At 40.1% G+C, this 16817-nt stretch overlaps 2 protein-coding genes across 2 annotated transcripts; both read left to right on the top strand.

Annotated features, from left to right (window-relative positions):
• Positions 1–96: 96 nt before the first annotated feature.
• LOC132205528 (maspardin-like) lies at positions 97–3897 on the top strand. The gene is made up of 8 exons (XM_059634622.1): positions 97–246; positions 431–558; positions 617–751; positions 804–909; positions 960–1080; positions 1146–1254; positions 3210–3458; positions 3516–3897. The coding sequence occupies exons 2-8, from the start codon at positions 460–462 to the stop codon at positions 3588–3590; spliced, it is 894 nt and encodes a 297-aa protein (XP_059490605.1). The 5' UTR covers positions 97–246; positions 431–459; the 3' UTR covers positions 3591–3897.
• An 8394-nt stretch (positions 3898–12291) lies between these two features.
• On the top strand, positions 12292–16774 carry LOC132202827 (pro-resilin-like). The gene is made up of 5 exons (XM_059630053.1): positions 12292–12444; positions 13333–13432; positions 13707–15155; positions 15327–15905; positions 16359–16774. Exons 1-5 carry the CDS (start codon positions 12421–12423, stop codon positions 16604–16606), a joined length of 2400 nt encoding a protein of 799 aa, XP_059486036.1. The 5' UTR covers positions 12292–12420; the 3' UTR covers positions 16607–16774.
• The last annotated feature ends 43 nt before the right edge of the window (positions 16775–16817 follow it).

The raw sequence follows: 16817 nt of genomic DNA, 5'->3' as shown, positions 1-16817 counted from the left end.
TTTTAAGTATTTTAGTATACAATATTTTGTTTTTATGTTTATAAATTTAATTTAAAATTTAATTTTTATATTTTTTGGAAAATAAGCGAGGTAAATACTTTGAGGTTAACATATCATTTTGGCTACATTTCCCGTTGTTTTGATCCATGCTCATATGACCCATGACGACTGTGCTCCTATGTTTATAATGAAAGATTCTTGACCTTCTTACGAATTAATTCCTGTTCGTCAACGTATTAATTACGCGTAAGTAGGCAGCTTTTTTTATGAACTCAAAAAGACAGTCAAACCAACCAACAGTCACGTTCTCTCTTTATTTGCCCTGAGACGGCTGCGACGATGCTCCTGCAATTGAGGCGCATTTTCTTAAAATTTAAAATCTCCCTGTAAATTGCAAATCTTTATGGTAACATCGCTTGAATATTTTCAGCTGCTCTGCTTATGTAATTTACATAAAAAATGAGCTCTTCGAACGAGCTAATTCACAGTCAAGAGTATCTCAGCTTTCGTAGCAGCATCCCATTGCGGCGCATCTCTGTGGACTCTGACGCTTCAAAGGTTTCAACTTTGGCATTTGAAATTATTGCGTGTACATTATTAACTTTTTTAATTTTAGGGATGGAAAATTTACGACTCTGGACCGAAATCTGTTAAAGTTCCAATAATATGTCTTCCACCGGCCAGCGGAACTGCTGATGTATTTTTCAAGCAAGTGTTGGCGCTCAACGCCAAAGGCTTTAGGGTCATTGCAGTAAGTAAAAAATGCAGTTATATTAGTCAAATATTAAGTAAATTAATTTCAGGCTGAACCCCCAGCATACTGGACTGTAAAGGAGTTTTGTGAAGGGCTGAAGAAACTTATTGATCACCTCGGCTTGCTCAAAATCCACATTTTTGGTGCCTCATTAGGTTGGAATTTTATAGCTAACTTTTTCTTTTTTACATTGTATTTTTAACAGGAGGCTTTCTCGCTCAAAAGTTTGCCGAATACACATCCAACTGCTCTCGAGTTGCTTCCCTAATTCTGTGCAACTCATTCACCGACACATCAATATTCAATTACGCAGACACAGCTTCGTAGTAAGATTGAAAATTTATTTCTTGGTACAAAATAATTTAGTAAAAAATAATTATTTTCCTTTCAGTTTTTGGATGCTTCCATCTTTGGTGTTGAAAAGAATGGTCATGGGAAACTTCTCTAACAAGATTGTAGATTCCAAAATAGCCGACTCAATTGATTTCATGGTTGACAGGGTAATTATCTTATTATAAAAATATAAAAACCATTAAAATTGAATAGTTTTTTAGGTAATGTTATAGTACGCGCGACGTGTTTCCCAAAATCCCTGATTTCAGTTGGCATCACTTGCATTACGTCGCGCGTTTAATAGTGGTTTTACGTCGCGCATACAATAATGGTTTTACGTCGCGCGCTCAATACTGGTGGCGGTAAAATTGTTAAGAAAACCGATTATTCCATCGATACCTCGGCAACATGCATAGCACGCGCGACGCAATTCTTTTACTACAATCTTAATTAAGGGGACTGCTAGGAAGAATAGGGGCCCTTGGGATGGGTTCAGAATGGGGCAAGACGACCTCTGGAGGGCCGTGCGCACCCGTATAGCAGGCGCGACGTATTACTATGGGACGCGCGACGGTCGAAAAAGCGAACTCCGGAGGGCGCTTTTCACCATCGTCAGAGGCGCGACGCATGGTTATAGGACGCGCGACGCATGCTTATAGTACGCGCGACGCATGCTTATAGGAGGCGCGACGCACGAAAAATTAATTATTTCAAAAGGTGTTGCACGCAGCCGGAGTTGTGGGCACCCCACGAACCGGCAACTCGGAGTTGGGCAACCCCCAAGATTAATTTTTGCAGAAGCCGCGAGCGAGGGGTGGAGGCGCAGCGAGGTCGAGGACGTGGGGAAGGCCGTGCGGAGGGCGAGGACAAAAGGGCGGCTGTGTTCATGAGGGGGCTCCGCAGGAGCCCCCTCACGATCCCCGCCCTTTTGTCCCGCCCGGAGCCGGCCTTCACCACGTTCTCGGGCGAGCGCGCCTCCAGCCCGAAGCTCGCAAACCCACAACGGAGTTGCTTACAAAAGGAATTGTCTGCAAAAAGGGCTTAGAAAGCAAAAAGTGTGGTGCCCACAACTCCCTTTGCAGACAACACCTTTTGTGGGCAACTCCGTTGTGGGTTTGCGAGCTTCGGGCTGGAGGCGCGCTCGCCCGAGAACGTGGTGAAGGCCGGCTCCGGGCGGGACAAAAGGGCGGGGATCGTGAGGGGGCTCCTGCGGAGCCCCCTCATGAACACAGCCGCCCTTTTGTCCTCGCCCTCCGCACGGCCTTCCCCACGTCCTCGACCTCGCTGCGCCTCCACCCCTCGCTCGCGGCTTCTGCAAAAATTAATCTTGGGGGTTGCCCACCTCCGAGTTGCCGGTTCGTGGGGTGCCCACAACTCCGGCTGCGTGCAACACCTTTTGAAATAATTAATTTTTCGTGCGTCGCGCCTCCTATAAGCATGCGTCGCGCGTACTATAAGCATGCGTCGCGCGTACTATAACCATGCGTCGCGCCTCTTACGATGGTGAAAAGCGCCCTGCTGAGTTCGCTTTGCCCTTCACTGGATTTACGGCCCGTCGCGCGTGCTATAAACATACGTCGCGCCTGCTATAAGGGTGCGCACGGCCCTCCGGAGGTCGTCTTGCCCCATTCTGAACCCATCCCAAGGGCCCCTATTCTTCCTAGCAGTCCCCTAAATTGGGATTGTATTAAAAGAATTGCGTCGCGCATGCTATAGAGGTTTCCGTGGTGATCGGGAAATAAAATCGGTTTCCTTAAAAATTACACCGCCACCAGTATTGTACGCGCGACGTAAAACCATTATTGTATGCGCGACGTAAAACCACTATCGAACGCGCGACGTGATACTTTTACATGGGAGCATAAGTGCTGCCAACTTATGAAAAAACACGTCGCGCGTACTATAACATTACCGTTTTTTATGCTTCTAAATATAAAATATAAATGGTCTTCATAAGCTGGCTTAATAAGAAGTGTAATGAAACCTTTTAGATTCATCTTTCTAACTGCATAATTTTAATTTGCAATTGAAAAGTTATAAAACCAGTTTAATTTGCAAAGAAGTGACAATATCAAATAAGTCGATAATTATAATTTGATTTTCGTAATTTTGTCCCTCTTAGCTGGAAAGCCTTACTCAACCAGAACTAGCTTCAAGACTTACCCTAAATTGCCTGGAATGTGCAGTGCAACCCCAAAAACTCTCTGGTCTGAAAATTACTCTGATTGACGTTTTCGACGAGTACGCTCTCTCAACCCAAGTCAGGGAAAACCTGTACAAAAGCTACCCCTCGGCCAAGTTGGCGCATTTGAAAAGTGGAGGGAACTTTCCTTACTTGAGTCGATGCGACGAAGTCAATCTTCACATTCAGGTAGGAGTTTTCACTGTTATTTCCCTTTTAATTCTAAGTCAATCTCATTCGAAGCAGATTCACCTGCGATCCTTTGAAGATACTAATCTTTGGGCTGCTGAGCCTTTGAATAATACAGAAAAGTCACATTAACCAAGGAGATACCCACACAGGAAACAAATTGTGATCTGCACATTCTTTTGTATTGTTTCTAAAATCCACAAGCTGTAACTGCGCTATACCGAAAGTGATAATAATTAAGGGCTTGCAAACAACAATCTTTGTTTATTCCTAATTTTGTAGATTAATTTTTCAAACTTGTAATTATAAAATATAGATTAAATTTAATTTAGCCTGAAGTTTTGTATTATAGTGGTGCATGGCTATAAAAATTGAGTATTTTGCTTAAATGGAAAACAAATAAATACCAAGTTGAACTGAATTAAACTATACTTTTACTTCTTTAACTCTTACTATCGGTCGGCCAAAGCAAACGTGCTCGAGATTATTTACTAGGTCGAGAGTTTTTAGTTTTAATTGCAAGAGACGCTAGGGGATTACTTGCAAATTAGCGGAGAGTGAAATGTCAAGGAGATTATATGCACTTGCGGCTGCTTCAGTTTTTTCCGCAGATCTTGTCACGCACGTAGGACGTGCCTTTGATCATAGCTAGAACCTTTCTCCATGAGAATTTGCACGCAAAAAAGTGCGAATGAAAAATAAAAAGTAGAGATATATGAGCATTTCGAGTCCGGTTCGAAGAGACAGGTCAACTTTGTAGTACCCGTCACACACTCCGAGGTAAAAGTTTAATGAGCAACTCAAACTTGCGTGCTTCTTGTATCGCTCACAGACGGATTCGCTTTTGACCTTTCACTGTCGATTACCTCTATTTCCAGATTAAAACGTGCCAGGTTATACGATTTTAATTAGGTGTGAATTAAAAGCAAATCAAAAAAGTGCATTTGTCGAGTGGGATGTAAAATTACGCAACGATTATTTCTGCTTGGAACTCGTGAAAATAGAGAGAAGCAGCTTTGTTTTTTGTGATGTAATTTGGCGCTCAAGGAACGCGTCATTGTCTTGCTCTTTGACATTGTTAAGATTCAGCTCGGCGCTTCTGCGAAGAAAAACGGCAGTGCAATTTTATGGCTCTTGCCGGATTTTAGAGAGCAAATAAATAAAATCTGGCGTGTGCTCGCCGCCCGTGTGTTTAATAAGTCATGAAACATCAATTAATCCCATCTCACCGCGTGAAAGCTGCGTCTGCCAGTTTGATAATAATTGTGTACCGGCTCCCAGGAGGAAATGAATTTTGCATGTGTGAGGAGGAAGCGGCATGTTGAATTACTGAACATACTTTTTTATTATGATGTACTCACAAAACTTCAATTATTATTTTAATTATAAGCGCACTGGTATAAACTCTGAGAGCAAAAAGCAAATCGTGTCTTAGTAAATTTGAGAAAAATCTCCAAATGTGTTTTTTTTTCTTTACTTTAATCCCAGATACACATTGTATGATAACAATTTTCAGTGGCTTAAATTAGTATAATTTAAATTAACTTCTTTGGCACATAGTTGTTTGTACTAAAAATCTTAATTCCCTTTTTTAATTATTTTATTTGTTTGTTCAAGGCAATCAAAAGTATATTTTGATTGCAAATTAGATTAAATTTGGCTGAATGCTAAATCTTGCTGAGCATTGTAAAAAAATTAATGTCCAAGTTATGAAAATGCAATAAAGACTAATGAAAAACGTGTAAAAGTATTATACTTGCGTAATTACAATTGAAAGCCTTCAGAAGGCCAAATCGTGTTAAGTAAATTTTTTATTGAAATATTTTAGCCAGTGATTTTTTATAATATTAGATTTTGTTGTTGTTGTAGAGAAATTAAGAAAAATATATTGTAAAAATATATTTATTTTTATTTTCCTTACAATTAGCTTCTTTTAATTTATCTCAAAACTGACAACCTCTTCTATTCAATGGGGCATCAAATCTGAAGTATTGCAATTTTGAATGTTGTGACAAGCATGAGATTTTACTGGTATGGTCATCGCTCGTCGTTTATTTCTATTATGCAAGTGCATATATGTGCGATTCAACAATGGTACCAACACGCTTTGTATGAAAAGTTCATTCTGCACATATCCCAAACACTAGGACATATTGCATCTGTGAATCTAGAGCCTCTAGGCGAGTGTGATATTCTCACAGGTATAAGTGCATTCCGCAATTATCGAGATTCGTTTCGCCTTGGCGGTTTTCCTCCATCTTTCACACATCCTGCTGAATCCGTGCATTATTGCTGAATTACTTAATTAAAATGGAATCGACTGCTGCAACTATACATTTGAGTCGATTGTATTATTTTGCCATTCAAAAGGCCAGGATCATCGGTCAGAGCAGAGGAAAGTAATCAGCGCACCATTAAACAAATCCTAGAAGGGAACAGCCTTGTGATTGATGATGCACACAAAAAGACTGCAATGCTCTTATTTTATTATTGTTGTGTTCGATTTGCCGCCGCGTGCAGTTTTGTTTGTTGGTGGCGACGAGTGCAAAACACACAACAATGTGCTCGAGACAAATCACGATTTTCCGAGAGCGCGGGCGATGAAATACCATTGATCTCATTATTGCCAAACATGTACATTAATGCACGTTATTATGCACAAATTTTAATTTATTTTGAATCTGAAAAAACAAAAGTTTATTAAAAATGATAACATACTATATGGTCATTTAGGCAATTTATTTTGTTCACTTTTCTTTTGAGCAAATAAATTTTTAAGAAAATAAATAAACACTCATGTTCAATATTCGCCAAGCGTTAAAACAAATCATTCATTCCAATCGATTTTTATTTATAAATTCAAATTATTGATATAGAGAGAAATAAAAACAGAAAATGTCTGTTTTTTTTTTTTTTTTTTTTTTTTAATATTTTCAGGCTACTATTATAAGCAGTGTGTAAATATACTGCATTTAAGGGTGTTTCTACGATAATGCGGCGCAGAAGAATTGTAAATATTTTTATTTTTTCTGAAAATATTATTATCGCGCCACACAACGTCGGTGATTTTAGGCCGGTTTTCTGAATAGTTAATTAAATACCGGTATGTAAAATATTTTTTAAAAATGCTTATAATTTTGGACTGAGGAGTGGTATTATTATAAATATCGTATTTTTCCATCATAAACTAATGCACAAACCTAAATTTATACAATATACATGTTTTTCGTCGCAAAAAGTCCAAATTTTGGTGAAATTAGAACTTGCATACCGGTTTTTATTACACAATAACCGGTATATCTCAATATCTGTCAGAAGAAACCGAAATTTTTTCGTACCAACGTGAAGTTAGCCACTATAGCTTTCGAATGAGACCATAAAAACGATATGTTTCTTGCCTTTTTAAATTTTGGCTGATGGATATAAAACGGTTTTGTTAGTTTTCCTGCTTCCGAGATAGGGCTATTTTTGAAAATCGGCTGTAACTATTTTTTGGGCAGATGAAATTTTCTGAAAATTTAGACACATATTAAGGATGTGATAACGAATCGGCCAATGTGCCATATGACCACACTTTCTTGGCTTTCCCGCATTTTCCAACCCTATTTGACCCTTTTTGGGAAATTTTGGATTTTCTCAAAAATGGAAAATGCAAAAATAATTTCCTTTGGGGAAGTTTGTGCCTATGAGTGACGTCAAATTTTGGCTATCTCAGATTTAATTTTCCGGTTGCATACCTTCAGGGGCAGGCATTGAAGTATTTTTACCCTGATTTCAGGGTACTTAACCCTTTCATAGAAAATAATTGTTAATGTAAAAAATATTGGAAATTTTATCAGCATTCAGAATATATGCTCGTTTTTAACGTAGGACTTATACTTAATGAGATACAAGCGGAAAAGCAAACCCCTTTATAACTCAGCCATTTTCCGGAAAAGTCGGAAATTTTTTTCATAAAAGCTCTTATAATGGGCAAATAAAAGAGAAAAATTTGTTGGAAATATTTTGCAGTCATTTTTTCAAAATATTTGCAAATTCAGTGGGCGTACCCTACGATGATCGCCGAAACAGCCTTAAAAAATATGCTCCTGAATACATTTCACTTTTATATAATCATAAGCACACTTTCTTCTCTCAATATAATCGGATTTTTAAGATTGCCTCGATTGGCCGTATCGGCGATTTTGAAATTTTTAAAGTAACTCTCTGTTCTGCATGACCACAACTTGTAAATTTTATTACTTATTAAGCGCGTTTTCGTCAGGAGCTTACACTTGCGAAAACTGCAAGCTAATTACTTGAAATTCGCGCAAGACAAAAGAGAAAAATTGCAAAATCTTTTTCTTATAAAATTCTATTTAATTTTTCGAGTGCCCTCCATTCCATTAACCAATTTTTCCACGGTCACCGCCGACCGAATTTTCAAGACACACTTTATTTGCGTAAATAAGCGTTATGGCCATTGTCGATTTGGAAGAAGGCAAATAATGATTGTGGCGCGCGCTCTTGCAACTCAAAACGTCATGCAAATAAAAACCACAATGGAATCCACAGAGACTTCAAAAGGCGCCGCGTGACATCTCATTTGATGAGCAGGGCATATTTAATTTATTATTTATCTCGGCCACGGTGTGGGCGTTTGTGGGTGAGTGCACACCTTTTATTAGCATTCTCTTGAACGATTTGCCGTGCTTTAATTGCGCTCACCTTGACAAAAAAGACGTATAAAAAATATCAAAAGCGCTGCGCTTTTCTTTACAAAACAATCGCGTGTTTACTTGTGCGGCCCGAGAGAAAGAGATGATTGCTCGGTTAACAAAAACTTCTTCCAGAGAGATATATCAACATGTGGGAGGAATGACTCGGAATATAATAGAAAACATCAGCCACTTCTTGTGTTACGCAAATCAGTTCGATACATCTCGATGAAAGTTGAAATTTCTCAAAGGAAAAAAAAATAAGACATATCACTTTTCATTTAGTTCTATATTTCCCAATAATTTATAATCTGCAGTCGAAAGAGAGGAGCTTCTTTTGTTCCAGTTCAAGAACATATCAAGAATAAAGGGTCATTAAATGGGGTATGTGATTCGCGTTGTTGAAAGGTCGTGATCAGCGATAACAATCAGGGCGCCTAGGATACTCGGCACATCGTGAATCACGGCTGCTGAATTGCAAGCAATAAGTGAGCACCAAGCAGTTTAATAGACTTTTAACACTAAAGTTGATTTTTTAGAAAAAAGTCATGTTTGTGGGAATCAAATTGAGAATCATAAAAAAATTCATATACCAAATTCAAAATTTCAAAGGTTTTGTTCCAAGCCAGTTCAATGTTTTATGTTGTTAGTCTCAAGAAAATTTTGCATTGTATCATTTTTTTTAAATAAGTTTATTTGAAAATCATTTCATGAAGGTTTTTTTTAATAAATCAGGAGCGAAAAACTTTGAAACAATAGTTAAATGAATGAAATAAATCTCCCTTTTTTTTAGCTGATTTAATTACTTTAATAGCATACATTTTAAACGACTGAACATGTAATCTTTACTAATTAAATTAAATAAGAAAAAATTAGAATGTGCACCATCATTTATTAATTCTAGCAGCAGAGAAGTGTTCTTCTTACAAAGCTCGCTCAACTTATGACCCTTGTTGAATAAAAGGTGACGGATTAGAGCAGTGCAGTAATTTATGCATCCAGATTGAGAAATCAAAAGCAAATACGGTGCGCGCATTCATCTCTCTCTGGCGATTTAATAAAACAATGAGGCGCATCCACTTATTACATGCGCGGTGCTGCATCGGCTGCTTCGGCTTCTGGCAGCCAGCAAAAACACGAACACACCGATTCTTGCGTCGCTTCTTATTTAAAGTGGAACTTTCTCTGATATTCACATCTGTCTGATCAACTGACTTGATGTGCGCTTCTTTATGTTCAGTGGCATACACGCGCGGAATTTCAATTGGCGATGTCCGTGCAATTGATGTTTATTTGTACAGCACAATTATTCCGACAATTAAGTTTGAAAATTTACACAATTACCTCATTTGTTACTTAAAAGATTCCTGCCGACTCATTAAGATTTTTTATCATTCTAAAAAAATCAATCATGGCGATCGAACAATAATTTTCAATTTTATTTACAAAAGTTAAAAGCAATAACTTATGGCGTGCGAGTTTTAGAAAACTAGTTTGCACGAATTGCACACTATAAAAGAAATTTTACATCAAAAATAATTTTGTACCAAAATAACAATTTAACTTGAGTTTGATTCCTCGTTGCCGCAGCTAAAAAAACTTGTTGTTTTTATTACCTTTCGTTACATCAATTTAATAATTAAAACGTCATTAACCTGAACAGCGACGAGACACGCACGCTCTAACCTTATTCCTAGTAAAAAAGAGATAGAACAACAATCACTTCCCTTTTTTACTGCACAGTGTAATACATCCATGCTGCCAAAAAAATTAGATTTTATCTAAACAAAGCTTTAGCATTTTTATGATAAGAGGAGAAAAAAGTGAGCGTTTGACTTTTAGCACCGCTTGAACCGCTTCATGAAATTACGCTAATTAAATTAATTTATTATCCTTTGTTTAACAAATCAAACAAGTTTTCAAAAGTTTCTCCGCAGGGGCACTTTCCTATTTTCCCAGCAAAGGTCGCGTAGGTTATAAGTTGTTTGTGTTAAGCTTCTGCTCGGCCAATTGAGTGCTACATTTTTTTCAGCACAGCATTCTGCATGTGCGCGCGCGTAATACGAGCGGCTGGGCCAATATTTGCTCGGGCGTGGAGATGACGAATTTTATTTGACATAACTCCAACCCACTGTGTGCATACAAATTTCACTTTTTATTGTAAAAATAGAAGAAATGTGTCACGGAAAACTAATAATAAGGAGATATAAGTTCTTGTCAGGCGCGCGTCTTTGTAATATTTTAGATGTGGAATTCGCAATTTTTCAGAATGAAAAACGTACACGTCGGAAGTGCCGATTTTCAGTAGAGATGAAAAGGAAAGCGGGCATGCTTGCAGAATTTGTATGCGAATGGCAAAGCCTTGGGATAATAATATATGTTTTGCGGCGCACAATAGACAAGAGAGAGATTCGACTGCGAAATTTTCATGGAACACCCAGGAACACCCAAAGACACAGCGTTGTGATTAATATAACATTTATTGACATTTATGTTAAATGGTTGTCAAGCTTTTTTGAACACTGTAATAAGTTTTAATTTTCCGTCAATTAGATATGATTTTTAAAGAAAAATGTAAATTTGAAATAATTTGTCTTAAGAAATTTATACAAAAATCTATTAATTAGATTGCACGTTCTTCAGAAATTAAAACTTGACTAAGTTTAAAGATTCTAAGAAAAAGTTGTACAAGTTTTTTATAAATACACAAAAAATAAATAAATTTATCAAGCATAATCTGATAAGTAAAAAAAATGAAGTTTGTAAAAATAAGTTAGGAATTACATGGTATTAATGATCTTATTTTTAATTTGAAAAAAAAAGTAATTAAAGTTATAAAATTTTTAAATTTCAGAAATATTTAATATAAAAAACCATAAAAAAAATAAAGTGTTCTTTAATAGTTTTCTTCAACCATCACGGTTTTTGCTATTTCTTAAAAGTTATATAACAATTTTCAAAATATATATTACATCAAATAACTTCAAAACTGAAACTTGCATAATAAATTATTCCATTGTGCGTGGAGAAAAAGTGAAAACAGTATATTTGAAGATATTGCGTGAATTAAACTAAATTTAATCAAGACGATGCATCGATAAGTAATTATAATGCTTTTGTATAATTATATGCGCGTGTGCTTCGCAATTAGGGAACCAGAAACGCTGATTGCCGCCCCACAGCGCTAATTAGTTAGTGAAGGATGAAACTGAAACACACAAACAATGAATGGTCCTGACGCGTGAAAACGAAAACACTGCATTCATCATTTTATTTGACGTGTGCACATACCTCAAGTAAAACACATTACACCGCCGGGAATATCACAACAAGATGCTCTCTGGGTTGGACTCTCACGAATCGGCGCGGGGAAAGTTTTGTGATAATTTCAAGTGTTGACAATATCACAGATTTATTATACTCTAGCCGTGCCAAACCGAACGGCAATTATTGTCCTCTTACATCACCCGCTTGTAGAAGAGCTTTCTGTGTCAAATCAGTGACACTTCGTTACGCATCTGTCTATTTAATTCTTAAATAAAAATAATAATGACATCCATTGCTGCAAAATTATACATAATAGGGATCTGAGTTTGCTTGGATGATGTGCAATTATTTTATAAGTTTGAAGGACAATGTCCGTTTAAAAAATAATGATTTGCACGCATATATATGACGAGCGTGGAAAAATTGAACAAGTTTACAAAATTAAATTATAAAATATTCACTTGAATTTGACCTGTGCTTCATTTTATCGTCATAAATGATTATTGATTCATCATGAATTTCATTTTTTTTTTCAATTAAAAAATCCCACTATGTAAAGGGGATTATCACTTTCAGCACCTTGAAACGAAAATGAGCAAAAAATTAATTGAGAAATAATGCGGTCGACATGAGCAGGATTTACATCCACGGATCACTGGGGGATGACATCACTGGAAGCGATTATTTAGTTTTATGCAAAGCAGCCTCCACTGGAGCTCATCCTTTCACTTCCTGAGGCAACTGGTAAGGCACAAACACACACAGTAGCCCCTGCCTCGAGGTGTCTGCCCGCCCTACCATTTGATAAGACGTGCAGACGACTGCTGATTATTATACTTTAGATGCACCTCTCGTTGCCAGCATCCAACTGGTGGGAGGCTTGGCTATAAAACATCTTGGGTCTGGTGGATGATCACCAGTGCACCGACTTTTGGGATTCGTACAGCACACCTCACTCTCGCAGCTACCCACCCCACCTGGCGCACCACCACCGCGATATGCACTTGTGTCCCAAAATGAGGGTAAGTCAAAACAAATCGATCGGTTTCCAAATTTTCAAAATTCACGAATTTTCAATTAAGCTTGCTACTTGATTCCAAAACCCGAAAATTAGTAAAATTTAATCGGGAGACGTCAAAATGTGAAAGCAGCGAAACATTTTTTTATTTGCTTATTTAAAAAGTTGTTTAGAAATTGCAAATACTTCTAATTTTTACATAGAGAGAAATAATTATTTCCTGCTGCTTCAAATAAAGTAGTAAACATTTTTATTGTTATCCTAAAAGGTCATTATTTTTTTTAACCGAAAAGTGTTGAAAATTTTGTTAATTTTTTTTACTGCCAATAAAATTTTATTGGCTTTATGTATCCATATTTAAATTTCAACAACCGTAGTTGAAGTAATTCACAAATGATAATTTTAGAGGTGCAGTCTCAATAACAATCCACAAAGATGATCAATTACAGCGACAATGAGAAATGATTAGCCTGGCCAAGTTTTCAACGCAATTGCAATTATTTTGATTATTATACATACAGACAATGCCACACTTCCATAACTGATTGCTGAGCTTAGCGTAATTATCTCAGAGGGCGAAAGTTTTTTTACGAGTCGCACGCACTGCATTGTGTGTCGGGCGCTGTCGCTCATTCATTCAACAACACCAGACATACGTTCGCGCGTCTTCCTGATACCATTATTATTTGCCTACTTGCGGCGGATTCACGCCACAAACGCGAGAGATCCGTGATCTTTTGACTATGTCGTAACATCTTATAACAAAAAGATCACCTGCGGTTTCCGTATAAATGCAAACCATCAAAGTTATTACTTAATAATTTTCCTTATCAAAATATGTCAGACGGGTGTTTTTTTTTTAAATTAATTATGAAAAAAAATCTCATTTCAGGTGCTGGCAGCTTTGCTAGTTGCCCTGGCAATCACTGTTGATGCTGCGTCGACCGGAAGGAAGGGCAAGAATGCAGCGACCAAAAACACTAAACGAGAAGGTTGTTATAAAAAAATCTGATTCAATCGCTTATTAACTTTAGCTGAACACAATTAATCCACTCTTAAAAAAATAAGACTATTTGGAATTGCTTGAAATGTAAGAAAAGTAATTAAAAAAAAGATTTTTTTGTAATAATGAAGCAAAAAATAAAAATTACAAATGTATATTTAAAATTCGAATTTATTATAATTTCCATAGTCATTGTTTTATGCATAAAAGAAGAATTTTTTTTTTTTTTTTTTTTAATTAACTATCCGTTTTTTTCCTTTAAGCTCCACTTGGAAATTCACCATCCACCTCCTACGGCCCTCCAGCTTTCCAGCCCGGCAGGCCCATCAACACTGGCGCCGCACCTGCCTCTAACAGGAACAGCCAAACCGTCGCAACCTTTGGCTCGTCACAACCATCCAACACGTACGGCGCCCCCTCTCAGCAAAACCCCGGCTTCGGAGGTCTCAACGGAGGTCAAGGCAGCGGTCGTCTGCCTTCCAACTTTGGAAATGGAAATAACGCTCCTCGACAGTTCAGCGCCCCCTCTTCATCTTACGGCGCTCCCAACGCTGGACCTTCCGGTTTTGGTGGACAGCAGCCCTCGTCCACCTACGGCGCCCCTTCCGGATCTAGACAGGGAGCCCCCCAGCAACCTTCTCAGAGCTACGGAGCCCCCAGTGGCCCCCGCCAAGGTCCTGCTCCTCAGCAGCCGTCCCAAAATTACGGTGCCCCCAGCGGCTCTCATTCCAGTGGCAGCCCTCAGCAGAATTACAGTCCCCCTCGTCAGAATGCACCCCAGCAGCCCTCTCAAAGCTATGGAGCCCCTAGCGCCTCTGGACCCCGCCCAGCTCAGCCCTCTCAGTCTTATGGAGCCCCCAACTCCGGTTTTGGAGGACAGCAGTCTTCTGGACAATTCGGCGCCCCTCAGCCTCAGCAGCCGTCACAGCAATACGGAGCCCCTAACAATGGCCCCAGACAAGGTGGATTCGGTGGACAGCAACCCTCTCAGTCGTACGGTGCCCCCAACAACGCCGGTCCTTCCAACTTCGGTGGCCACCAGTCTACAAACCTAGCCGCCCCCGCTCCAGAAGCTCCTCGTCAGAATTACGGCGCCCCCAATGCCGCCCCCTCAGGAGGATTTGGTGCTCAGCAGCCTTCCAACTCTTATGGCGCACCCTCTGCTCCTCGTCCATCCACTCCGTCTTTCGGCGCCTCCAACGCTGGCTCTGCTTCCGGATTTGGACAGCAGCCGTCCCAGTCGTATGGCGCCCCTAGCAACGCTGCTCCTCAGCAGCCATCACAGTCATACGGAGCCCCTAGTGCAGGATTTGGACAGCAGCAGCAGCAGCAGCAGCAGCAGCAGCAGCAGCAGCAGCAACCTTCTTTTGGTTCCCAGAACAACGCTGGAGGCGGATACCCCAGCGGTGGTCCCAGGCAACCCAGTTTTTCGGCACCTTCTGCTCCTTCGTCCTCGTACGGAGCCCCAAGCACACCTCAGCAGTCCTTCGGCACCCCTAATTCCCAACAACCCTCTCAGTCCTATGGAACCCCCAACGCTGCCCCTCAGGCCCCGTCCCAATCGTATGGTACCCCCAATACTCCTCAGGCGCCTTCCCAGTCTTACGGAACTCCAAATGCGAACGCCGGACCCCAACGCCCATCCCAGTCTTATGGCGCACCAAACTCTGCTCCTCAACAGCCCGCACAGACTTATGGAGCGCCCAGTACCGGTAAATTATATTTTAAACACATTGCATTTAAGAAGAAAAATCTCGGATGACTCATTACTTGAAAAACTAAATATATTTTATTTTTAATCCAAGAAAATATATTAAATAATTGTTTAAATTTAAATGTCATATTTGTAAATTTTACTAATTAGATTTAAAAATCATTTTAAGGACACTTCGGACAAGGCCCAGCTACTTCCAACGTTAGAGATGATCCTAGGCAGAACGCCCTGAACCAACCTTCCCAGTCCTATGGTGCTCCCAGCACTGGTGGCTTTGGAGGACAATCTTCGAGCGGATTTGGGCAGAGCTTCTCTCAGCAACCTTCTCAATCTTATGGCGCTCCCAATGCTGCCCCTGCTGGTGGTCAACAGGGTGGATACCCTAGCGGTGGACCTCGCCAGACTGGAGGACAAGAGGGATACCCTAGCGGCGGACCGAGGCAACCTGAAGGACAGAGTGGCTATCCTCGTGGTGGGCCCAGCCAGGGAGGGTTCAATGCCCCCAGTGCTGGCGGAAGCTTTGGCGCCCAGCAGCCCTCTCAGAGCTACGGAACCCCTAACAATTTTGCCCCCTCAGCTCCTTCCCAGTCTTATGGAACCCCCAACCAGGGTGGTCAGCGCCCTTCTGGAGGTCAGTCCAACTCTGGCTTCGGCGGTAACGCCGGATTCGGTGGCTCATCCGGCCCATCCTCATCTTTTGGTCCCTCCTCCTCTCAAGCCCCTAGCAACAACTACGGTGCACCCTCAGGTAACACCCCACCGATAGCTGGTGGGCCTGTTTTTGTCAATAGTCAAGCTAACCCTCAGGCGCCATCTGGGAATTTCGGACCACCTGGCAATAGGCCAGGTGGGCTAGGCCCATTCCCTGGTGCCAACCCCAGCAATTTACCCCTGCCTAACCCTAACCAGCTTTCCCCCTTCCCATCTCAATTGCCAAGTGCTTTTAGTCAAGGACAAGGTCCGCCATCTAACGCTGGTCAAGGTTCAGCGACTAACACAGGTTTTGGTGGTCAAAATGGTGTGCCTTTTCAACAAGGCTCTAACCCTGCTTTTGGCAATCAGCAGCCTCCACAAACTGGAGTAGTAGCTGCGACGCCTTCTAGTCCTGCTTTCGGCCAAGGGCCAAGCCCTGGTTCGCTTCCTGGTGCAACTTTTGGAGGAACACCTCCTAATTTTGGAACAAACCAAACTCCTGTTTTAGCCTCCAACTCTCCTCCAAGGAACTTCCAGGATACCAATGGCCCATACCCTGCCGCAGGTGGATCTGCCAATGCCGACAGCGCACCTTACCCCCCTGCAGGCCCTCCTAACGGACCTCGATTCAACGCTGACCAGGGCAACTTCAACGCTCCCCAGAACAACTTCTCTGGAAACCAAGCAGCCCCCTCTCCCAGTTACGGCACCCCCTCTCACCGAGGACCTACTGGATCACAAGGATACAACTACTAAGTTATTAAAAACGAAATTATAAAACAAAATGTAATTAATCTTCCCTAGAAAACTCTTATTTGTACAAAGCTTGCACTCTTTCGCATTGCAATATTAATTTATGTTCCTCATTTTATACATTTTGTTGTCTCTTTGTAAACAAATAAAGAATTTATATTTTGAAATGTACTTAAAAAGTGTTAAATTTAAACTGCCAATGGAAATTAAATAA

The sequence above is a fragment of the Neocloeon triangulifer genome, unplaced genomic scaffold (genome assembly GCF_031216515.1).
Source record: "Neocloeon triangulifer isolate White Clay Creek 2 clone unplaced genomic scaffold, ASM3121651v1 ptg000002l, whole genome shotgun sequence".
NCBI classification, from domain to species: domain Eukaryota; kingdom Metazoa; phylum Arthropoda; class Insecta; order Ephemeroptera; family Baetidae; genus Neocloeon; species Neocloeon triangulifer.
Note: the sequence above shows the minus strand (reverse complement) of the source record. Positions and strands in the feature narration are given on the sequence as shown.

Excerpts from the sequence above, each read along its gene's own strand:
- LOC132205528 (XM_059634622.1), top strand. The coding sequence starts at position 460 with ATGAGCTCTTCGAACGAGCTAATTCACAGTCAAGAGTATCTCAGCTTT. Across the intron at positions 1,081-1,145 it reads TACGCAGACACAGCTTCGTA|TTTTTGGATGCTTCCATCTT; the intron begins GTAAGATTGAAA and ends TTTTCCTTTCAG. Across the intron at positions 1,255-3,209 it reads TTGATTTCATGGTTGACAGG|CTGGAAAGCCTTACTCAACC; the intron begins GTAATTATCTTA and ends TGTCCCTCTTAG.
- LOC132202827 (XM_059630053.1), top strand. The coding sequence starts at position 12,421 with ATGCACTTGTGTCCCAAAATGAGG. Across the intron at positions 15,156-15,326 it reads TTATGGAGCGCCCAGTACCG|GACACTTCGGACAAGGCCCA; the intron begins GTAAATTATATT and ends AATCATTTTAAG. Across the intron at positions 15,906-16,358 it reads CAACTACGGTGCACCCTCAG|CCTCCAACTCTCCTCCAAGG; the intron begins GTAACACCCCAC and ends CTCCTGTTTTAG.